General features: G+C 42.1%; 1 protein-coding gene across 2 annotated transcripts in view; it reads right to left on the bottom strand.

Annotated features, from left to right (window-relative positions):
• The window catches only part of SH3BP4 (SH3 domain binding protein 4), a 67,583-nt gene that overhangs the window by 4,534 nt on the left and 37,922 nt on the right, over positions 1-25,127 (bottom strand). For both annotated transcript variants that reach the window (XM_020806819.3, XM_072977363.2), the window contains exons 2-4: positions 21,376-21,637; positions 14,453-16,800; positions 1,111-1,299 (exon numbers count right to left, since the gene is read on the bottom strand). In XM_020806819.3, the coding sequence (XP_020662478.3) occupies positions 1,111-1,299; positions 14,453-16,800; positions 21,376-21,493 (2,655 nt within the window). In that variant the 5' untranslated portion in view covers positions 21,494-21,637. The remainder of the gene's footprint in view (positions 1-1,110; positions 1,300-14,452; positions 16,801-21,375; positions 21,638-25,127) is intronic.

The following is a 25,127-nucleotide window of genomic DNA, read 5'->3' as shown; positions in this document are numbered from 1 at the left end:
GTGGCTGCTTCAGCTCGAGAGAGATGCCTCTGGTATCAACAATTTGTATTTCCCGTAAGGACTAGTTCACACTGAGGCTAATCCCAGGCCATATCGTTTCAAAACTGAATAGCAAAGAGTCACTAATAATCATTTTACAGGGGACAGGAAATCCCACAGAAGTTGGAGAGGAGAGACTTCCAATTTAGCACCCAGGTGTTTTGTGACTGGAGCAGGGGCACCTCCATCCACCGTCCGGGATACATGCCCTTTGAGACAGCTTGAGCTCCCCCAATCAAGCATTCGCTCTGCCTGCCCTTTTCTATGCAGAGGCATCTTTGTTATGGAGATACATAACTTGTCTATCCCTTCCATGCCATCAGATTGGTCTGTTACTTCTGTGAATACTGGTAAAGCCATTGGAGTCACAGTATTAGAACAAACAACATACTGAACTGCTAAGAAAACACCATAACGAGTGCAAGTATATTTGTTTTCAGTGTACCATTTTGTGTAAAACCTAAAGCACAAAGCAAAAGGATATGGAAAATATCTGGTATAGAAAACACATAATTTGGAGTCCAGGAAACACTGCAATCAAACTAGATTTTAAATATGGCAAGCTAAGTTTTAATTCAAACATTCAGATAGTACCTTACTTGCCCAGAGTACTTCTTTCTAAGTAACATGGATCTTTCAACAACATCACTTTTCTTTTAGGATTAGTGGCAACAGTTACCTGGATGGCAAATGACAAATGAGCACTATTTGCTCCAGGTTTTCGAAAGCATATGAACTAAAGAGGAGGATGTTAAATAGTTTCATTTTGTGTACGGTTAGTATATGGTCCCCCATTATGATCATATCTGGCATGTCACAATACTTTCTGTGATAAATGACACTTCTGGAAGAGGAAGAATAAGCTTTACAGATGAATGGATTTCTTTCTGCACAGTAACTCTTTTGGCCACTGTGAACACACAACAAAATTCCTACACACCTCATACTAGGCTTTGGTATCATTCAAGATACAAAAGGCAGAGGAACAGAACACCAAGCTGCTTTTCCTATCTATTGTGCAGAGCCAGTCATCCAGCAAGTCCAGAATATATTACACCAATGTTTCCTTACCTCACCATCTACAATGCCATTCTTGTCCCGATGGGGAGCTTCGTAGGCATCCATCTGTTGTTTGGAGACCTTGGCCAATTTTTCAGCAAGTTCCCTCCAGCGCTGGGCCACTTCTACAGCCGTAGTCAGAAGCACAAAATCTTGAATTAGCCTCACCACCAAACCCTGGCAGTCCATTTTCAGTAAGGCCTGGGAAAAGGCAAAACAACCTGAGTCAGTTACGGGGTGGGTGGATGGGTGATCACTTTCCTTAGAGAATATGTACTTTTAAAAAAGCCAGGTAAAAGTTGGAAGCTGGAGATTAAGTGCAGAAAAACCACCATTATTTTATTTGCATTCCCCTGCTTGTACAAATCAACAAGACTACATTAATTGCCATAAAAAAAGAATTTCTAGTTCTTGAAAGCAAAAAAGGAACTCTGAATCTATTCTTCACTGATGAGCCCATGCAGCACACAAAACTAAGATAAATATCAAATTAAATTCTCTTTCCAATCAAGAGTATCTTATGTACTGTATAAGGTAAAGGTAAAGGTTCCCCTTGACAATTTTTGTCCAGTCGTGTTCGACTCTAGGGGGCGGTGCTCATCCCCGTTTCCAAGCCATAGAGCCAGCGTTTGTCCGAAGACAATCTTCCATGGTCACATGGCCAGTGCAACTTAGACACGGAACACTGTTACCTTCCAACCGAAGTGGTCCCTATTTATCTACTTGCATTTGCATGCTTTCGAACCGCTTGGTTGGCGGGAGCTGGGACAAGCGATGGGAGCTCAGTCTGTCGCGTGGATTCGATCTTACGACTGCTTGGTCTTCTGACCCTGCAGCACAGGCTTCTGTGGTTTAGCCCGCAGCGCCACCACGTCCCTTATGTACTGTATATAGTTATGTTATTCCACAAAAGAAAATAATAGAGTGAAAATAGTAGAGTCTGGCATTCTATCTCTCTCAAATTTTTAATAACAACAGCCTCAAGTTGGGTTGCTGCAAGCTTCAAGTCAGTATGTGAGCTAAAGCATATGTATAGAGTATGATACAGATGGTAATACTGTCTCTTCATACCAGAGATCTCTTAGTTGTCCTCTCCCACACCAACAGCTCAAGCAGCAATAAAAACAGACAATATTGATAGTACTTGTCAACTAAAGCTGCGCTCAGGCATTAGGATCTGGGGTTCTCAGCATACTTGGAAGGGAGTGCCAGGCTCCTTGTTAGTGCTTTGTTTGTGTAATCACCAACATGAGTCTGAAGAGGAGAGCTCCCCTGCTTACTGGATAGCATCCACACAAGCAGCAGCCTCTCCTCTTTAGACTCAGCAGTTGTCACATAAGCAAAGTCAAAACAGACAGAGCTCCTGAATAGGGCTTAAGTCAACAGAAATTTTTTACACCTTTAACTGCCCAATGTGCAGAAATCCACAGGTAAAATGTTTAATAGCAGGGTTCTCACCCAATTAATGATTTATTGCTGGGGGACAACTACTGCTGCTGGAAGTCCATGAGTTGTGTTTGTTAAAGCAATCTGGACAGGCAGCCTTTAGCATGACCCTTGTTAAGAAATCACCTGTTTACAAAGGATAAGTTGCTCCTCTGAAAGAAATTTTCAAAAAGGCAAAGGAAGAGAAGGAGGAGGAAAGAAAGAAAGAACAAATAGTAGCAGTTGTAGTTGCAGCTTGGCTTAAGCCCTTCCTTTTTATCGAAAAACTCACTCTAAACAGATTCAAACACTCCAGCTTTCTGGAGTTACAGAAATCATACTGACACAATGTGGACTCGGTCTTCCTACTGCTAGTGGTAGAAGACCCTGGCCAGTCCATGCATTTAAGTGGGAGGGGAGGTGGCTCACTGCTGGCTTCTGCATCAGATCAGGTTGAGTGAAGAAGCCTCGCCGCCTGGCTTTTAGTAATTTCTAACAGCTTCTTGGAGGCTGGTTTCAAATCCCCATTCACTCATGGAAGCTCACTGGGGAGTGGCAATGGTAAACCACACCTTGAACATCTCCCTCATCTCAAAAATCCTGCTGAAAGTGATTTGATTGAACGTAGCAACGTAACTTATTATACTGTATTACAGCCCACAATGCTCCTGTGACAAACCCAGACCTACTGGGATATGCCACAGTTTCACTAAGCTGCCACCAACCATTCCCTATAAGAAGTCACACAGACCAGGGATGGATTTTTAACAAATAAAGGAATAAGGTTTATTTAAACAACACACAGGGAAAATAAAAAGATCAAGTAAAATAAGATACAGTAACGTGGCTTAGTCTCAATCATACATACACACAGTTTGGTTCACACAGAACACTTAACTTGAAGCACAGACCCCGAACCTATCAGTTCTGGCTAACCATACAGACACCTGAACCTATCAGGTTGGTACTGACACACAGTAGTACCCTGTCTGACACACAGACTCCCACTCAAGCTTCTTCTCTCAGCTATTCTCCAGCTTCTTCTCCAGCTTCTCCACACACGCTCCACATATATATACAGTACAGCCCCTCCTCCTGATGTCCCGCCTTCCACTCCCCATAGGATGGAACTTTCCCTCCAAACCCATGACAGACAGGTAACATCAGTGCTGTATGTAACACCTCCCCTCTTTATAAGTTGTTTTGTAGGGGGAAAGCTAAGGTGCTTTTCACCAAAAAACAACCTGGACCCAAAACAAACAAAAACAGTCATATAATAACATACAATACCATACTTACTTATACTTACACTCTATTAGGCATTAAAACATTTACCATTAACAATACATCAAGTTACCTTTATTCATACAAACCAACATGTTTAATAAACAGACACATTTGACTTTTTGTCATCAAAATATATACATAGTCCATGTTTCTTTCGCCGTCTTCATTCTTCAGGTCTTCTTGACAAGGCGTCAGCAACACAGTTCACTGACCCTCTGACCACCTTCACTTCAAAGTCATAGTCTTGCACGTTTAAAGCCCACCTCATAAGTTTACTATTGTGGGTTTTCATTGTCTTTAACCATTGCAGTGGTGAATGGTCAGTGCACAGAATAAAATGTCTTCCCCAGATGTAAGGCTTGGCCTTCTGGATCGCGTAGACTAAGGCCAGGCACTCCTTCTCCACGGTTGCCAAATGTCTCTCACCTTTCTGGAGTTTCCTACTCAGGTAGGACACTGGATGCTGGTCACCATTCTCATCCTCCTGGCAAAGAACTGCTCCTACCCCGCTGTTAGACGCATCGGTGTAGATGATGAACTCCCGGTCGAAGTCTGGAGCACGCAGCACTGGATACTGGACGAGCGCCTCCTTCAACCTCTGGAACGCCGCCTCACAGTCGCTGGTCCACGGGATGCGGTCATCAGTCTTCTTCCTCGTCAGATCGGTCAGCGGAGCCGCAATCTCGCTAAACCTCGGGATGAACTTTCTGTAGTAGCCCACCAACCCAAGAAATGATTTGACTTTTTTCTTGGTGTTGGGTCTAGGCCAATCACGAACTGCTTCTATCTTGGCCTCTAGGGGTTTATCACTCCTCCCCCTACTATGTGACCCAAGTATTTTATTTCTGGGCTACCCAGCTGACACTTGCTCTCTTTGCAGAGCCTAGGCCAAAGCACTTCCTCCCCTGGATTAAAGTGCCTCCCCCTGGCTTTCTGGTCATCCCAAGCTTTCTTTCTGACCTTTTGAGCTTGCAGGGTCTCTGCTGCTAGCTCTAGGTTTCTCTTTAGGTCATTCCTTAAAGAGTCTATATATGTCACAACATCTTGTGGGTCATCCTGGGTGATCTGCTCCCAATTTTGTTTGATCAAATCAAATGGCCCTTTCACCCTTCTCCCAAATAAAAGTTCAAACGGACTGAACCCGGTACTGGCTTGTGGCACTGATCGATATGCAAACAAAAGGGATTGCAGCTTCTGGTCCCAATTGTTTGGATTCTCTGCCAAGTAAGCCCTAATCATGCGCATCAGAGTCCCATTGAACTTCTCCGTTAACCCATTACTTTCAGGGTGATAGGCAGTGGTTTCCTTGTGCTTAATTCCACAGATTTGCCATAAGCGTTTCATGAGCTTCGATGTGAACGATGCGCCCAAATCTGTGATTATTTCTGAGGCAAATCCCATCCTGGACATATACCCCACCAAGGCATCTGCCACTGTGTTAGTTTCAATGTTAGTCAAGGGAATGGCTTCAGGGTACCTCGTGGCATGGTCCACAATGGTGAGAATGAACCTGTTCCCCCTCTTTGTGGCCTTGGGCAAAGGTCCCACAATATCCACCCCTATACATTTGAACGGAGTGTCAATCACAGGCAAAGGGCACAACTTTGCTTTGGTCCTGTCGCGGTTATTCCCCTGCCTTTGACACACATCACATTGTTTACAGAACTCCCTGATCTGCTTCCCTATGTCAGGCCAGTAAAAATTCTGTGTGATTCTCTGCTGTGTTTTGTTCACCCCTAAGTGCGCAGCAAACATGTCAGAGTGCCCCCTTTGTAAGATCATGGGGCGATACTTTTCAGGTACCACTAGCTGACTTCGGATCCCATCTCCCCCTTTTGAGATATTCCTCAGGGTCTCTCTATACAAAATCCCCTTTTTCTCTAGAAATCTCACTGGGGTTTCAGGTGTTAGCTGGGCGTCAGTCACCTGTTCAAAACACTTTCGGAGAGTGGCGTCTGCCTTTTGCTCTTGGCCAAATCGGCTGTCTGTGGTTAAGGTTTCCACCACAGCTTCAGAACTCCCCTCTGCTTCCGTCTCGGGCTCATCAGTACCCCCCTGAACTGTCCCCGTGGTAGCTTGTGAACGTGTAATCACTAGCACCCGTTTCACATGTTCAGCCAGGTCATTTCCCACGAGCACGGCTGCTGGCAGAGTCGATGAAATCGCTAGCCGCCAAACTCCCCTCCAGCCTTGAAAGTTCACAGGTACCTCCGCTACTGGCAGTGAGATCACCTGCCCCTCAATCCCTGCCACCTTCATGCTCTCATTTGGGATTATATATTCCCTAGGAATAATATCTGGATGGCACAGGGTCACCTGGGAACAAGTGTCCCTCAACCCCCGATACTGATGGTCAAGTATTCCTACGTCCACCCCTGCTGTTTCAAACAACTGAGAATCTGTTCTCACGAGCAAGCAGCGCTTGACCTCCACAAGAGGACCATTTTCCTCAGCCTGATCAGCAGATGTAACTGTTCCAGATTGAGTAGCCATGGCAACAGGCTCCCTCAGTGACAAGGAGCTTTGCTCTTTCTGGACACAGAACACAGCTTTTGGCTTGATTCCACTCGAATCCTGAGGCACAATTCCTTTTAGCTGCTTTAATTTCTCACACTCTGAGATTAGATGGCCCTTTCCCTGACAGAAATAACATTTTCTGCTATATTTTGAGTCTTTCTCATCTTGTTTTGGTTTTCCCTCCAAAATCTGAGGTCTTGGTTTCATGTCTGAGGGCTTCCCTTCACCATGGGCCCCTCCCCCTTGCTGGCTTTTCCCTGGTCCCTGAGAGTACTTGCTGTAGGTTTCTTTAGGTTTCCCCATCGATTTCCCCTCACCCAAGGGCTTTCTTATTTGGGAAATAAAATCTGCGATCTCGGCTGCTTCTGCCACAGATTTCGGTTTCCTTTCCCTCACCTGGAATTTCAGTTCCCCATGCAGGACTGAATAGAACTGTTCCAGCGCTATCAAGTCTTTGAGCTGCTGAAAGGTCTCTGTCCCCTCCTGAGATAGCCATTTCTCTAGCAGCCTCACCAATTGGGCCCCCACTTGGGTAAAAGTCTGCTCTGGTTTCTTGGTGATTGACCTGAATCTTTGCCTCAGCTGTTCCGCATTTATCCCATGTCTGGCAAACACCAGTTTTTTAAACTCTGCAAAATCTTTCATCAGTTCCTCTGGCATCTCTGCATAGACTTCTGCAAGGCTGCCACTGATTAAAGATCGCATGATGGTCATCTTCTCAGTTTCCCTTACTGAGAAGTCCACAAACGCTCTTTCCACTAGGGAAAAGAACACTTCAGGACAATCTCCCTTGTGGTACACAGGGAATTTCTTCAGGTCAGCTTTAGACAATTGGCCTCCCTCAGAATCCCTATTGTTATTATTGTTCTGATTCATCAGTTCCAATTTTCTTAACTCAAACGCCATTCTTTCTTTTTCCAGAGCAATTTTCTCTCTCTCTAATCCCAATTCAAATTGTCTCTGTTTCTCTCTTTCCCTTTCCTCCATTTCAAATTGCCTCATCCTCAGTTCATGCTGTTGGACTATGAGCATTTTTCTGAGTTCTGGGTTCTGTTCTCCCGTGCTGTCACCTTGCACTGAGCCAAATTCATCCTCAGAACCTTGGTCAACCTGGGGTTCTTTCACTTCACCCATTTCTGCCATTTGGCTTCGAGTCAAGGGCATAATCCCCCCCCCCAGAACAGGCTGCTTTCAAAAGTCAAGCCTCAAAATAAAGCGACCACTTTTTTTTTCCCTTTTGCCTCAGAACCAGCTTTCTATAGATTGCTGCTGTTCTTCAGCACTAACTTGCAACAGTTGCGAGCCAGAGTCTACCCCCCTCTGCTAGGCCTCTCAGCAGGCAGGCTAAATCACTGCTACTACACAGTTTTGCCTCAGCTTTTTTCCCGCCAAAACAGGCTGCCTCAGAGCTCCCTAATCTAGTCCCCAATCTGAGGTTACACGTTCTTCTACTAGCGCACCTCCCCGTGAGGTACACCTAGAAGATTACCTACGTGCTCTCAGATTGTCCCTGACTAGACCCCCCTTGCTCTGGGCACACTTGCCAAGGCTTTGCTGTACCACTGGACAACTGGACCAGTCGTATCCCACACGCTGGACACCAATCAATGTGACAAACCCAGACCTACTGGGATATGCCACAGTTTCACTAAGCTGCCACCAACCATTCCTTATAAGAAGTCACACAGACCAGGGATGGATTTTTAACAAATAAAGGAATAAGGTTTATTTAAACAACACACAGGGAAAATAAAAAGATCAAGTAAAATAAGATACAGTAACGTGGCTTAGTCTCAATCATACATACACACAGTTTGGTTCACACAGAACACTTAACTTGAAGCACAGACCCCGAACCTATCAGTTCTGGCTAACCATACAGACACCTGAACCTATCAGGTTGGTACTGACACACAGTAGTACCCTGTCTGACACACAGACTCCCACTCAAGCTTCTTCTCTCAGCTCTTCTCCAGCTTCTTCTCCAGCTTCTCCACACACGCTCCACATATATATACAGTACAGCCCCTCCTCCTGATGTCCCGCCTTCCACTCCCCATAGGATGGAACTTTCCCTCCAAACCCATGACAGACAGGTAACATCAGTGCTGTATGTAACACTGATTACTACCATTTTGATGAGATTATCAAATTTGATAATAGTCACTAATTCCATACCAGGCTCCCCTAGCTATATTGTTTGCATTGGGGGGGGGGAGTCCAAATGCAGATGGATCCCTTCAATGCAGTTCATATTTTTGTGTTATCTTCAGGCTGGTTGTCAGTTCACTGGCCTGCCTGCTGTTGTGCTATTCTTGACAACACCCTATAACTCTGCATCAGCAGAGAGGCCCTTTCCTGTATTTATTACGTGAAGAGTCTCCTTTTATGCCAAACCAGCTGGCAATGTTCCAAAGAATACTTGACATTCCAATAATATTTCAATGGAGCATATGAAAAATATAATTTCAATACATTTACTCTTTGTATTTTAGCAACATCCTAGAAAATGGTAAATTTCCATTGCCAAGCATCTGCTTAAATGTAAATTAGCCTATAGGCAGTTGTGCATACTCTGCTTTTTAAAAAACCATACAGGAAAAAACAGGAAAAACAGGTGAAAATGCAACACTGAAGAATCTTGGGTAAGTTGTGCACATTGATATATCTTGCATATATTCTGAGAGTCACCGTGAGGGGCAAAGAGCTAAACAGGAAGTGAAGCTCTGTTTGTTGACGACCAGAAACATTGTTCAACAATCCTTCTGAATTTCAACAAGCAGAAATCCCCACACATATTTCAGTTCTCCTATAAGAGATCCTGAAGTAGTGGACATGGCTCTGGCTCAAACATCACCTCTGCCACAAACCCATGGGAGGAAGATAAACATCTCTGTCCTTTCTGTTCAACCCGTCTATGTGAAGATGGTCATTGAATACTGGCCTACTTGATTACACAACTGTCGTAAGGACACAAAACAAGACAATATACACAAACTCTCTAGAAGTGCTAAAGATAATGCTAAGAATTATTCAGAGCTTTTAAAATTTGCAGAGTTAAGGCTATCTCTTGTCAACTCAAGCTCCACAAAGTCCAGAGATGTGACAGAAAGATGGATGCTTTTACAGACTTGCTTGCTTACAACTTATTCTCCACACATCCACACCCTTGCCTTTCTCTTTCAGGCTGAAGACCAGATGGGAAAGATAAGAGTGTCTGGTACCAGCAAAGATGGGCCACCTTGTCCTGATCCTGTACTGTCTTACGAAACAGCTGAGACTTACTGTCTTCTTAGAGGAATCCTCCTGAGAGTTGACCAGGTCTGTTTGCTGCTTACATCAGAAGCTGGCTGGCTGGCTGGATTCCACAATGCGGTGCCCTGGTGCAAACATTTTTAGGGGTGCAAAATTTCAGCTCGCCCAGGCAGTGCTGTCCTCCACCTCTGCACCATGCAATCCCATGAGCTGCTGCAAATGAGGTGCACAAGGTGAGGCTCAAGGTGGTAGCTAGCAGCTGGGGAAACAGCTAAGCAACTGCAATCCCTCCGACTAGCTGCATTTTACTTTAATTACATCGCTATTTTCTTAAAATATAATAGATGTGCTGGGAGGCAAGGGGTTCAATGCTGGACTGGTGGAAGAGACTCAGGGAGTGCTAATAGTCCACAGGTTAGGAGGTGCAATACTTGCCTCGCCCTGGGTGCTGGCAATCTACACTGCACCACAGTCTCTCACTATTCCGCTCATCCACCAGTTGCGACTGATGTCAACAACAAACAAGGTATGGGTCAGCTCAAAAGTGATTTCCTCTGGCAATGCAGGAAGGCTCAGCCTGCTTTGTAAGGCCATGCCTTATAAGGCAATACTTCTGGCATTCAGTCCAACAATAGTATCAGGCTTAGCTGTGATACTTGGCAATTTCCATTAGAGTTGTAACTGTTATTACTATATTGTATTTCTTGTTCTATAGTTCTGTAATTTTTTGCACTAATTTTACATTTTAGTATTAGGTTGTAACAACTTCTGGTTATAATAGCAAACCTGTATAATCAATCAGCCTAGAGCAATTTAGGAACATGACCTAAATAAACATCTTCACTGATGCCAAGGCACTCCATTCTCCCTATCTGGACGCTGGCCTGAAAGCTCAAGACAGGAAGCAAGAAAAATGTACGACAATGCATGGCATAATTCCTGATCTCAAAACGGGTCTATTAAGCCATCAACAGGAGCTTCAAACATGAGGCTTTGTGGAGTTTAGGCAACGTGAAAATTTTAACTTTGGTCATCATCTGTCATGGTTTCTTTTCTTTTTTTTTAAAGAATTTTTTCCAAGTTTTAAAAATAAAATTTCCTGTTAAAAACAAAACAGAAATGAGTAATTAACTGGCCAGGCGTGTGTGAATCAATGGCTATGTTCCTCTGCAACTCAGAGTGATGAGCCTGCATGGAACTCTTTGTTTACTTCAATTTTTTTTTGCCTGGCCGTCTGGCAGGGTGAGGAACTCCTCTAGGCATCACAATTACCTCACTCCTGTTTCAGGCAACAGTGTGTTCTTATCCCTCACCCACTGTCAGTGCACTGACAGAAGAATTCCATTGTACATTATTAAGCAGTGACAAGAAAATTGTATTGATGGGAATGCACTGGGCTATTTAACACTGAATTAAAATAAGGTACTGAACTTATTCCAGCAACATTTAGCCCATTTACTGCCTATTCACTAAATGTAAATCCACCATTGCCAGCTCTCTTAACGTCTCTCTCCTAATGTTTAAATCTTGGCAGAAAAGAGCTGAATTTTACAGTGGGAAAACTCCTATGCTAGTATAATGCATATTAGAATAGTTATGATGGTTTGTTTTAAAACACAAAATGGAAGCTAGCAAGCAATGTTTTACCCCATCATGTTAAGTTACCATCCCCCCATCAAACATATTCCCCATTCCAACCTCTCTCCCTAGATGTTTGCACTGCACAAAAGAAACTGAAAGAGCCGGCGACAGCTCTTTGTCACAAATGCAGAGTCTGAAGGAGATCCTTGGGACACTTGCTCTCCAAAAAAGGAGACCCTGGAGACCATCCCTTTAAACATGGGCAAGTTGCAAGGACTCCCTCCCTTTGACCCCACATTGGTGAAAAGAGGTGACTATGCAAACTGCCCTCTCAATGTTTCTGGAAGCTCCATTTATTTAGAGTCATAGAGTTGGAAGAGACCACTGAGGCCATCCAGTCTAACTCCCCACCATACGGGAACATCCATCAAAGTACTCCCAACAGAGGGCCATCTGATTAAAAACCTCCTAAGAAAGAGACTCCACCACCCTTCGAGGCAGCCTATTCCACTCCCGGACAGCTCTGACCACCAGGAAGTTCTTCCTAATGTTCAGGTGGAATCTCTTTTCCTGTAGTTTGAAACCATTGCTCCATGTCCTAGTCTCTGCAGCCCTGGAAATTAAAGATGTCCCCTCTTCAACATGACATCCTTTTAAATATTTAAACATAGCTATCATGTCCCCTCTCAACCTTCTTTTTGTAAGGCTAAACATTCCCAACTCCCTAAGCCGCTCCTCATAGGACATGGCTTCCAGACCTTTGACCATTTTGGTCGCCCTCCTCTGGACACATTCCAGGTTGTCAACATCCTTTTTGAATTGAGGTGCCCAGAACTGGACACAATATTCCAGGTGAGGTCTGACCAAAGCAGAATAGAGTGGTACTATCCCTTTCCTTGATCTAGACACTATACACCTATTGATACAACCAAGAATCGCATTGGCTTTCTTGGCAGCTGCATCACACTGCTGATCACATTTCTCTTTTAGCAGTGCACACTTCTGGAAAGAGACTGCAAGCACTTTTTTAAAAAGCACGTGATATGTGTTCATGGGGGTGGAGGCAGCAACTTCGATCCTGGAATGATGGTGTGCTGATCATCCTGCTTTGGCTCATGTATGAGGATATTTGCATGTACCAATGGGAGTTGTTGGGAGCTGGAGCCACAGAAACTAGAAGGGAGGGGTTAGACAGAGAAGAAGAGTTTAGTCAGTTACAGACAGAGATGGGGGCCTGAAGTGAAAAGTTAGTCAGGAGAGTTAGAGAGTCAGGAGTTAAGGTAGGCAGTTGAGAGCATGGAACTTATAGAGAGTTAATAGTGAAACAAATTATTACAAAGTTACTGAATACTTTAAAGTCTTTGAAGAACCTGTTTATGTGAACTGTAACCAATAAACCTGTTTTGTTCAACTGCACACTCGGCATGCACCTTAATCTTTCTAATTAAACATTGTTGATGGAGATCAACTGGTGGCAGCGTAAAAGGAGAACGTGTCATGGACCTCAGGGTAGCGAAACAATCTGGGGACATGCAAGAGGCACATCACAGATAGCAGGGAAATGGCTCATTTTTCTCTGTTTGGTGTTTTTAATGCCCTCATTCTCCCCGATTACTTTTTCCTACTTAATCTACTTTTTCTCTCTTGAATCTTCCAATATATCTGAAAAGGATGATCAAAACAAAAACATTGCCTGTGATTTCATTGATTCATAAAAAAAATCTTTCTATGAGTAGGGGAACTGAGATTTAACCATGGCAAAATCGTAGCATTTGTAGCAGTTTTATTTCAGTTTCATCACCTGGAGTACACCTATAAACACTGCAGCAAAATGTGATCTTGTGGCTTCATTTCTCTCTTTCCCTGCTTGTACAAAAATAACCTTACGTAGTGTCATTAAGTACTCAAGGCACTTATACATTTCTTTTTAAAAAATAAATAAATAAATATTTTATTGTATTTTTTCTACTTTCCTGTCCGTTGCAACCAGAGTGATTTATTACAATATGTTCCATTCATTTAATCTTGTCTTATACTTAGGGCCAAGGACTTTTGGAAAATGATTCATGAAACGATAGAGAAAGTTTTAGGGGTTAAAGTTGCTTTGATGCCAGAAATCTTCTTATTGAATATATAACCAGCTGCACTTGAAAAAAAAAAAAAAAACAAGACCTACTTGACCTTACGTTAACCGCAGCTAGAATTGTATATGCCAGTAAGTGGAAGACTACAAAGGTGCCGGCAAAGAAGGAATTTATTGAGAAGATGTTGGAACTAGCAGAAATGGACATTTTGACAGATACACTAAATGATAGACTGGACAATAATAAATGGGGACCTCTTTATACCTGGATGAACTCTACATCAACTTAAGTAGAATAGATTAGATTAATATGATGTCAGAGAGTATAAGGCACTTACACATTTCTATTCACTGTTCATCTACTGGAAAGAACATGACTAATGATGTTTACTCCTAAATTACTCCCCCCCCCATTCACTCAGAGCCAATTATTTCCAAGATCTGATTTGTCGCTTAAAAGACTTATTATGGAGCCAGAGCTTATGAGGTTGGAGTTTCTGGGCAGCTTGTGGACAAGGATGAAGGGCACCTCATCCCAAAACTTCAGGGAGGCGACCCCTTGCCCCAGTCACAAGACATCTCTGGTTGAAGGCCTGGTCCTTCTGAATAGCAAGGATAACAGCATCACCTGTCACCGCCTCATCATTCCCCTCCTGATCTCTCTAAGCTTGGCTGCATCCTCACAGGAGCAGGGAGGAATGAAATTTCCCAGCCACAATATGTTGAGCTATCCCTGTTGTAATGCAAAGTCCTTTGTCACAACTTGTTCTTCAACAGGCTAATAAGAGCCATCAGCTTTACAAAAGATCCACCCCAGGAGCTAGAGAAAATTGCTAGAGCTGGTTTGTCAGTATGAAGCTTCAGAGTTGCTCACTTTTCTTTCTGACTGTTTTTAGGGGGAGCACCATAATGAATATATCTCCACGCACCAAGGATGACATATTTTGAATCTGTCCAGCGTCAGGATTTTTCTACATGAAGAATGCTGAAGTCATTCTACAGCTTAAACACCCTAATTTCAGAACATCTGACTATTATAAGCATTTGGTACCGGCGAAAGGTAGGTTTTGAGCTGAACTGTTCTTAAAGCAAGCAATAGCATTCAATCCTGGCTCCTTTTTGACAGCTGAATGGGACAAAAAGCTAAAAGAGAAGAAAACGATTCTAGAATTAAAAATGAATGCTTCAAATGATGAGAATACTTACTGACATCAGTTCTTTCTGGAAGGACTTCCTATCCTTATTATCAGAATTATTACAGTCTTCCTTCAGTTTCTCCAACACAGAAGCCACACATTCTGGCTCACTGTCCAGCTCTGCTCGGCAGAAAAAAGCAAGGGGCAGGTTGCCATATCCCAGAGCATCTGCAAATGCACGCCAGCTGCTAATGTTTTCCATCAGCAAAGTCCTTACTGAAGCATAGATATAGGTGAGAAATTTGCAAGGTCTCAGAATCTGCTCCAGCAACAGACTAGTAGTCAGCTCAGGTCCCGAGAAATAGTTTGGTTTGATTTTCCCAACAACTAAAACATTTTTGGTGTGGACAAGACCAATTTTACCCTGATAGTAACCAATGTACCACTCCTTTGTCCAAAGCTGACCTTTCAACTTGATCTTCTCCTCACTTAGCAAAGCAATGGCATCACCCTTCTTGTACTCCAGGAGATAGTGGTTCTTGTTTTGCCGCACTACCGTTTTCAGCAGCTTGCCATACTTTAAATTCCCCACAGGCCGATCCTGGAAGACTGGATATTTGCTGGTGGTTACAAGAGGGGACAAGATGATCTTCCCGACCTCATTTTTCTTTAGGAATCTTCGCTGCCCAGTGGTCTTGATGGCACTTTTGGGAGGCGGCTGTGGTGTTTGGACACAGAACTGAGTCAGTATGGCATCCTTTTCATCCTTGACCTGTATCCTCAGTGTGAAGTCTGACAGCTCATTGGGGTCGTGCGATATGATGGGGAAAATGAGGCGGCTGACCTTGCCCAGCTTCATTTGGAAGCCTCTCACTATTTTTGCCTGCTCACTGGCTCTCACCTCATAATTGGTCATGTTTGAAAACATACAAATCTTTAGGTCCTGAGGCCTCAGTAAGGCAAATTGGTGCTTTCCCCACAACTGCAGTGCTGCGGGTGCTGTGCAGTGCACTTGGCGTGTGACTTCATTGACTAGCAGGGTCTTTGGGGCACAGTCATGCCCAAAGACGGCCACCACTGTTTTAAATGAAGGATGTATGTGCTTTGGACCATACACACCAACTGTGATTTTTTTACCAATGTGATCCCAGACGGTGTAAGGATAGAGAATGTTCTGACCTTGGGCTACAGCTGCGATATACATGCAAGGCTCCAGGTTCTCCAATTCAACCTGAATCGTGTCTCCATAGCAGTGTCTAAGTGGCACTAGTGCATATGGGCCTTCCTTTATATCACTCCGCAGGCACTGTATTCCTACTAAACTCTTACTCACAATGTCATTCTTAACTTCAGCTGAAATCTTCATCTCCAGTATGATGGAAGTTTTCACTTCCATGTTGCTCAGCTTAATCTCCAGCACTGGGCTTATGGTGCTGCATCTGTCGCTGTTGAGCTCCAGAGGTGGATCCAACAGTGCTTTCATAGAGATCTGCTGTGTTTCACCTAGAGCTACATGTCCTTCTGGAACACGGATATTAATATTTGTATCTGGCAGCTGAACTGCTCCCCCAGAACTATCCAGCTTGCAAACTATGTTAGTCTCCACAGGTTGTGTCTGACCCCAACCAGGGTTCTGGCCCAGCAGATCTAGATCATGGCAAGATCTAGCTAGTTTTCGATGGTTCAGCCATGCAGTTCTGAAATCTTCCCTGCTCTGGAACTGCTCTGGGGTAGGAGACTTTAAGCCAGAGAAGAAGCCAGATGATCCTGGATTTTCTGACTTTGCCTGAAGGACAGAGAGCTCTGATAAACTGTAGGAGCGCTTGCTTCTGAAAAAAGGATTGTCCCGTCGGCTTGGCTGTTCAAACTCAAACCCATTCATTGATGGAACTTCATCAAGTTGGTTACCTACACTACTATTTGTAGCAGAACTTGACCCTGTAAATGTAGGTATCCCTGTGTCAAAGAGCAACAAATCCACTGTAGTAGAGAGAGAACAATCTCTGTCAGGCATTATCTGTACGTTCCCATTCAGAAAAGGGTTGGTCTGTGTTTTATTCAGGAAAGGATTATTTTTGGCTAAACTCCACTTCACGTCTGTCCAGTCTCCAAGAAGGTCAAGCTCTTTGGCTCCTTCATCAGAGCATTCAAGAAGATTGTCTATCATTCCACTGTCTGTCAATGAAGAGTTCCGGTAGTTGACAGGCTGGACGTAGGAGGATGGGATGTAGCCCATCTCTGTGGTATTGTGAGCATACCACCACTCACCTCCTGAGGTATCTAAGACATAAAGGTGGTCACCCTTGGAGAACTTCAAGGTAGTGAAGTTGTTTGGACAATAGTCTTTTATTGCTACAACTTCCTTTGCATTTCCAAATGATGCAGGATTGTCTACCATCAAGGCACTGGGAGAAGGCACTGAAAAGCAAAAGCCAGAATGAAAATGAAAAAATTGCTGAATAGAACAACTATATTGCAACACCACACTAGTTCTCTGACCACTGAAGCATGGTTGTCTTATACAGAATCAAGAATCACTGTACAGTATGTAAGGCATCAGTCATACACTTTGATAGACACTCAAATCCCCAGCTTTTTCTCACTGACTGGATTTTAATGGCAGACCCTGAATACTGACAATGCTTAAGCTAGGGCTTAGGTGAGTTGTAGTTCAAATCATCTGGAGTCTCCAATTTGCCTGTTCCAGCTCTAAGAGATTACTCCTACTCAGAACATTATTATGCACAACTCAAGTTGCAATCTCATCTTCTACCCACTCATTCGGGAGTAAGCAGCAGATTTTATTTTAAGGGGACAGAGATGAAGGGAAAACAGATATATGATTGACTTAATTAGCTGCAGAGTAATGAGCTGGTTCATATATCCATCTATAATACTACAAAAAAGTACTATGCTACAGAAGTAACAAGGAGAGAATAGGAAATACGGGATTATTGGTGATGGCTTTGGTTATGACCTGGTTCAGTTACCAGCCAGTGGCAATGTCTGGCTCATTAATTTAGCAATCTGGCTCCAGATTAGTAAGAGTCAAATCTAAATAATCAACTGTACAATACTGGACCTGCAAAAGAGATGTGTGTGTGTTCCCACTCATATTTTTCCACATTCCCCTGTATTAAATTTTAGTTTGTAGGTAACTACCTTATCAAGAACAAAGATTTGAGCATCTTAAATGGAATTTTAGGGAATATTTTATCCAAGAAGTGAAAGATAATATGTACAATAAAACAAGAAAGCCTGTATCACACATATTTTTATGTACATGCATACAAACACACAGAGACATGCACATTTCTCGTTGCAGTGGATAGATTGCATGATTCCAATGACTCACAGCGAACAACAGATTCAAGGGAATTATAAAATGTGGGAGTACATACTGTTGGATATTAAGTGGATTTTAATTTTTCAAAGGGCATGCAAAGAAAGTGTTTGCGAGGTAGAGAAGAATTTTCTAAGCACTGCTGTATGACAAGAATCCAAATGATTCAGGGAAACTTCAAGAAAGGAACAATCACACTTATGGACACAAAATTAAGGAAGATTGCATGGAGCAGGAAAGCCATAGCACAGCCGATGTAAATGGATGAGAAGAAATGAATATACTAATCTAATACTAAGCAGCTTAGAGGTCTTAATGCACATAAATCAGGTTACTAGATAATCACCATCTGAGCATATTAAAGGAGACAGCATGTTAAGTCTTAGGCCCCAAAGGCACAATACAGCAAACCAGTCTAACCCTCATCTTTAAAGGCAAGAATTTCTACTATCAATACTCTGTTGTTGTGCCATCAGGTTGTTTCTGAGGTACGGCAAACCTTTGATTATTGACCTATACAAAGTTTTATTACTGACAGTCTTTCTCAGATCTTGCACACTAAAAGCCACGGCTATCTTTAATGAATCAATCCACCTCACGTTAGGTTTTCTCTTGGCCTACTACCTTCTAATTTATCCTAGCAGGATTGTCTTTTCCAATAAATCTTGTGTTCTAATATGTCAAAAGCACACCAGTCTCTGTTTAGCCATGATAGTTTGCAATAAGAGTTCAGGCTTGCATTTATCTAGAATGAATTTTCTCTCTTTTTTGGAGAACCCGGTATCATATAGATCCCCTCTAATACTACGTTTGAAATATACAATATGCTTTTCCTGTCAGCTTGTTTCCCACAATTTAGACTACATCTTGAAAATTATATTAAAAAGAGCTGCTCCAATGTCCCCCCCCCCCCCCAATTCCATTCAATATCTGGCTAGGAGAAAAGCTACCTGTAAAAACAGCAAATTTATCTGTTTTGAAAAATCAAGACATTCCAAGAGGATACTTGCATGACATAAAATTACAGATTGGCAACACAGTCCACACATAATATGTTTATTGCTCATTTTTGGCAACCATTGTCCTCCCATTTACACACTGAATGTGCTGCCACAGCAAAACCTTTTTTTTAAAAAAATCATCTATTTTTAAATCAAGATGAGAGGTGCAATGTACACACACCTTCTTTTCTAGCTAACAGGACTCTTCACAGCCTTCTGAAAATATAATTAGTCTTGTAAACAAAGCACACAAAGCTTATGCACTTGGCTTCTAATAAAAAACTAATATCTAAAACTAATTTCTAATAAAATCTCTTAGGGAGATTTTCCATGACTGCCTGTTTTAACCAAGTTTGTCTTAAGTAGAAATGGGGAAGGGATTCATTTTTGCTTCTGCCACAATGGGAAATTCAGCACCTTCAGTGTTAGTGGTGGCCAAAGCTGGCTGCCTCTGACATTTTCTCCAAGAAGAAATTGTGTAATGAATTAATGAACAGTGGTACAAAGTGTCCATTAGTTATTCAACTACTGGAAATTATGTGAGTCTTACTGTAGTGCTATGTGTACGTACTTCCACTGGCAGAAAATAAAGTTTTTCTTTTTTTTAAAAAAAGCTCCACATAGGCACTGCCTGGTGGGGACTGATGGGTGGTTACACCTGGGATTAGAAAGGTTGATATTGTCTTCCCAGCCATGTCAGTTGGTGTTTTTAAGAAAAGCTTAAAGGGGAGCTTTTTAAAAACCTGATTGCTACAGAAAAGAAGGCAAGGGCAGCAAGAGAGGAACTGATTTACGGGGTGTGGGTGGGGAATGCACGTTTCTGTGTGAGCAAAAAAAAAAATGTTCTGTAGCTATAGTTTTTATCATTAGATTTTTGATAAATTTGCCTATGCTTGGTTATAAGAGGGCTAGCTTTTTGTTTTAATTGGAAAACTGGGGTGCTGAAAAGCTCCTTCAGGCAGAAATGAGAAGTATGCACAAAGAACCAAAAGAGGAGTCCTTCTCACTTGGCACCAGAATACTTCTCTTCCCTCCTCCCAGCCCTTGGGGACAGAGGCACAACATAACCGGAGCATCATCATAGGACAGGCTTGCCTACTACCCCTCCCAGGCAGAGAAGCACGTCCCTTCCTTAAGTTCTGTTTTGCCAAAGGCAAACATTTCCATTCCTCCAGCAAGTTTATTTTCAGTAACCATCTCTCTCAGCCTTGTATCCACCGACTGAATTCCAAAGTAGACTCCCGTCACACATGCTGGAGCAGCACAAAGCACTTGAGTCACAACAGCCCCACAGATTTGCTGTGATACAGATTTCCCTACATTGTCTCCAGCAAGCTGCTGCTCAGCTACTTCCCTATCAAATGAATTACAGGAACAGTTCCACCCTCCTCTATTTGGCAGCTTTAAAAACACGCAATGCAAAAAAGTTCGCCCAGTGTAGCAATTGAAATGATAGATTAAAACATAGGACACCTGGGTTCAAATCCTTACTGGCCGTGGATACTCAGTGGGAAAAAGGCAATGGCAAACCACTCCTTGAAGCTCTAAAGGAGTGAGAAGTCCTGTTAGTGTCCCATCTGCGCCCAAGCCAGGGAAAACATGTCAGAATGCTTCCTGAAGCAAGACCTGCTAATAAGGAATGATGATTTAGGCTGCAATGTGTGCCAATGAATTTATTATGTTCTTTAATACAAATAATCTGAATAGAAAATACTAGAATATGCCTAACTGTCTGATTATATTCTAAAAGCCCTATTTATCATGATGGTATGAAAAAAAAAACCAATCTCATTATTACCTTAAAGGCTGTTCCTACTTCTTTTCGAGAAAATGCTTAATGGCATATAAAACATCTTGGTGGCTGATGTTTTCAATCTGTAGTAGCAACCAGCTTACATGCTTTGATTACAGGGCTACAGTGATTTGCTGTTCATTCATTTACCAACATAGACAATCTCCTGTCTCCTAACAGCCATCCATAAAAAGAGGATGCTTTCCGTAATTACAGTCTGAAGTTCTTACCCAAACTATAGTATAATTAGATAATGAATCTGAATACCTTAGAGGTTAGCAGACTCTCCTTCACTGGCAATTTTTAAGCAGAGGTCGGATGGCCACCTATCAGGGATGCTTCAGCTGTGGATTTCCTGCACAGGCAGCAGGATGGATTCTCTTCTAGGTCTATGATTCTATGTAATATAGGGGGTGGGAGGTGGGGACTGAACTATTCTGATTTCTCTCCAAGATAATACTTAAGAGAAAAGGTGTAGGTGCCAACCTCTGAAACATCTTTGGAAGCTGCTTTAGGCTAAGTCTGACATGACAGCCCATCAAACTCGGTAACATCTACGCTGATTGCTAATGGCTCTCTCAGAATTCAGGCACAAATTTTTCCAGCCTTCCATGAAACTCTCAAGGACTGAACCATTATATGCAAAGCATGGACTCTCTTCTTTAACCGTTTGTGGGGAGGCAGCAGACAAGCAATTCTAAAGGAAGCCAAAGTCACAATCTCAATTTTAAGTAATGCCAATCTTTGTTTAGTGTGATTTCTGTATTATGGTGTACACAAGGGATCTCTTTCTTTTGTGACCCCTCTCATTTTGGTTGAATTCTGGTGGTGCTCCAACATACAAAACAAACGCTCACCTTTGACAGAATTGAAGCTGGTTTCTGAAAACTCTTCACTCAGATCAATCAGAGTTCCCTCGGACTTGCACCGTGGGAGGCCACTGGCATTGGCTGCACGAATTCGCTGGGCTGCCATCTTGAGATCTGCACCCTTCCTTGAAATCCTAATGAGCCATCTTCTCTAGAAGTGTTGCGGTAAATTTTGTGCCATCTATCTTCAGATGTTCTAGTTACCAGTGTGATTGCAGTGTCATTCAATTCTTTATAATTACAGAAAAATCTAAAAAGCAAAAAACATAATTAGAGTAAGGTTTCTCTTAATAGCATTTTCAAATTTACTGTATGATTACATGGGGGATATTGTCACCAATTAAAAGGATTTCAGTCTAAGGGAACAGCTCTAATTGTTTTACAACCACAAATAATTTTGATAACTTCTCAAAAGTGGGAGGATTCAGATGACCAGTTTATCATTACATTCACATCAAGAAAGAATTGTTTCTATTCAGGGTGGATAAAAATCAATGATTTTTTAAAGATCAAATTGATTTATATGATTTAAATTGTAATTTAAACAAAAAAATCAATTTTTAATTTAAACAGTCAAAAAATCAAATTTTTCAAATTTAAACCATGATTTGAATTGTGATTTATATGAAATCTATTATGTTTCCACTGAAGATTAGCAGCTGCCCAAGATGCTCTAAAGGAACCTTTCAACAAAACTTGTGCTTTATCTTATACCACATAAACCACCTAGAAGCGTGTTTACTGTATTTCACCAGAAAGCTTTGTAATGCCAAATCTTTAAACAGTTACAGAAACAAACAGTGAGGGTGTCTTGCAACAACTGCTCTGCACTTTGGCCTGAGTTTAAATCCCTTCTCAGAAATCCGTTGCTCAGTGACCTGTGAGACCCAGATGACAGCGGTAATAAAATCAGAGAATCACGTAGGCCCATGAAGTATAACCCTCTGCTCAATGCAGAAATCAAATGTCAGTTGCTTAGTTCAAGCCACTTTCTGGGTTGTTGTAAGGATGTACAACAGCTTGAATTCCTTGAAAGATCTGATGCAAATCTGATGAGAAGAAATGTTTGCAAGTTGTATCACTGCTAATACTCCCTTTGGTTTTCCACATGTAAAAATTGAGACAATTCTCTCTTCTGTGTGTAGAAACTTTCTGCAGGATGGAGACTACCTGGGAACAGGGAAAGAACTGCAATATGGTAATATAGTCCTGAGAGTGTGATGTGTGTACATTTGAACTATGTACCACTGTACTGACAATGTTATACAGGCAGGAAGGTATCTCTATTTCATATGCCCCCAATGTAGTTGCCATCATTTGAATCCCACTTCTCAATGGAAAGTGCCCAAAACAGCTCTCAACATATCAAAACAATAAATATAACAATTTTAAAATGAAAGAATAAATAAATAAATAAATAAATAAATAAATAAATAAATAAATAAATTGTAATTATCAATTGCAATTATCAACAGATACTTGCATAATAAAAGAGCAACAGCACATTGGACATAATCAGAGTGGATCTGATTTAAATCAAATCTATTTAAATCACAATTAAATCACTGCAAGGTGAATAAAACATTTCAATTAAAATATATTTTTCATTTAATAATTTAAATTTTTTTAAAAAAAAATCATTGATTTTTACTCACCCTGCAGTGATTTAAATCAATTTGATTTAAATCAAATCCACCATACAAATAAACCAATACAAACCTACCAATGTCAACCAAACAGGAGAGCTTTAAAGTCTAATACAGAACTGATATGCTCTGTGTTAGAAGCAGGGCCAAACAGAACCCTGTTGCACTCAAAGGCATCATTGGCCTCTCCACCCTTAGTCTACACACTCTGGCTGCCAGCCACCCCTCTCCTTTGGTGAGAGCCCTCCTCACAGCTTTCGCTTGGGTGCCCCTTCTGAGTCCCTTCCTCATCTTGCCAAACTGCAGCTTTATCAGGCTTCAAAGTGGTGAATGGGGAAAATCAGGTGGAAAAAAAAAGGCAGCCCCTTGGTGTCAGTCTCTCCAACATCTTTCTCAATATGTGGAATCCCTTCCACGTAAGTTACATTAAATCTACAACTGAAAGATTTCAAGAAAACAAGCAAATGAGAACAGATCTGTCACATCTTAAGTCAATACGTGCAGTTGGATTGCCTAATTTTAGATTTCTAACTTTCTTTAAACATCTGTCAGGGCAGTGATCCAGGGAAAAGGTAACATGTCCTCATATGTGGGAAGAAACACAGTAAATCTCATCTAGAAAAAACAGATGGCAAGTTTGGCTTCGGCTACTATTCTCTTCAGAAACAATGGAAGACTTGGAAACACAAATGATCTTCCAATGGCTTGGGACAACGGACAGAATAATCCATTAGCCATGATTCACCCACAAGTCCATGGGCAGAAGTGACCTACAAGAAGCAAAAATAAAATCTCTTCTCTCCTCTACATCAGTGTTTCCCAACCTGGGGGTCACAAAGAGTTTTCTGGGAGTCATGGGTCAGCTTATATGTGACCCTTGTCAAATAATTTCTCCCTTCACCTTTCAGAGCAGGATATTAAAGTTAGTGTGTATGTGTATGTATGTATGAGAAACAGGCTCTGCTTTCCGAGAAGGATGACGAGGACTTTTTTTTTAACAAAAAATAAAATGCCAGTGTAAAGATATACTTGCTGCCACTTCCACAAGAAAGTGATGCATCTCCCCTAAAGAAGGAGAGAAAGAGGGAAAAAGTAGGGGGGGAAAGCCCACCCACACAATAACACACCCCAGGAGGGGGTCACAAGAAGAAATGGCCTACCTCTTCTGCAGTGGGTGCAAGGAAAGCTTTGTGATGGTTTCTGAGAGGGATCCTCTCTGCATGAAGGTTTTACCTTCTCTCTAGGTACCACAATGTCCTTGTGCCCACTGACCCATCTCTGAAGTCCTTTGACTTCTCTTATCCCTTCCTTTAATCTCCCTCAGCCTGCTCCATCCCCAGTTTTGAAGTGGTGGCAGTTGAGTTGGCAGCATAAGCAGTAGGAAGGCAAGCAGCAGCAGTATCAGTGGTGCCACCGTGTCAGGGAATGATGACAATGACCTATTTATGCAAACACGGTAGTGGTGGCCTCACATATTGGCTATTATAAAAAGAGGTCATGACTCGAACAAAATTGGAAACAATGATTCATACTGTAGTCTTGGATTACTTTTAGGTAAATCAATTATCAGTCTTGGAAAGTAAAAACTATTTGCAAAGCTATTACACAACAAGAACTAGAATCCCACTGCTTGGTCTTCACCCACCGACTGACCGACCAAACTCTTGATCAGACACAAAGCTTTTCAATGGAGTAAGCAACTCCCATCAGTTCTTGTTCTTGGGCTGGCAGCTTCAGCAGGAGCCATCACCCTTTACCATTATTATATCCTCAGAGATAAAAGTATAAAAAGAAGCTCAACTGATATCAGCATAAACTGCAAATGCCCACTAGCCAAGAGCTACCATCTTAGCTGTTGCCATCGGTGGGAAGGACACCGAAGTTATTGACATAGTGCTCAGAAAGAATCTGAGAGTGACAGTACTTTGCAACATATGTAAAACCACCATGGGATAGAACCTATCCCTTCTGTTACCAAAAAAGCAGCATTACTCTACATATCTTTAAATTCCAGCCTGGATGACAAAACCAACGTTTTAGCTCTCTGTCTAGAGATTCCTATATGAAAGTGAACTGATGCATTTGAATGTCTGC

This window comes from Pogona vitticeps, chromosome 1, assembly GCF_051106095.1.
Source record: "Pogona vitticeps strain Pit_001003342236 chromosome 1, PviZW2.1, whole genome shotgun sequence".
In the NCBI taxonomy this organism is placed as follows: domain Eukaryota; kingdom Metazoa; phylum Chordata; class Lepidosauria; order Squamata; family Agamidae; genus Pogona; species Pogona vitticeps.
Note: the sequence above shows the minus strand (reverse complement) of the source record. Positions and strands in the feature narration are given on the sequence as shown.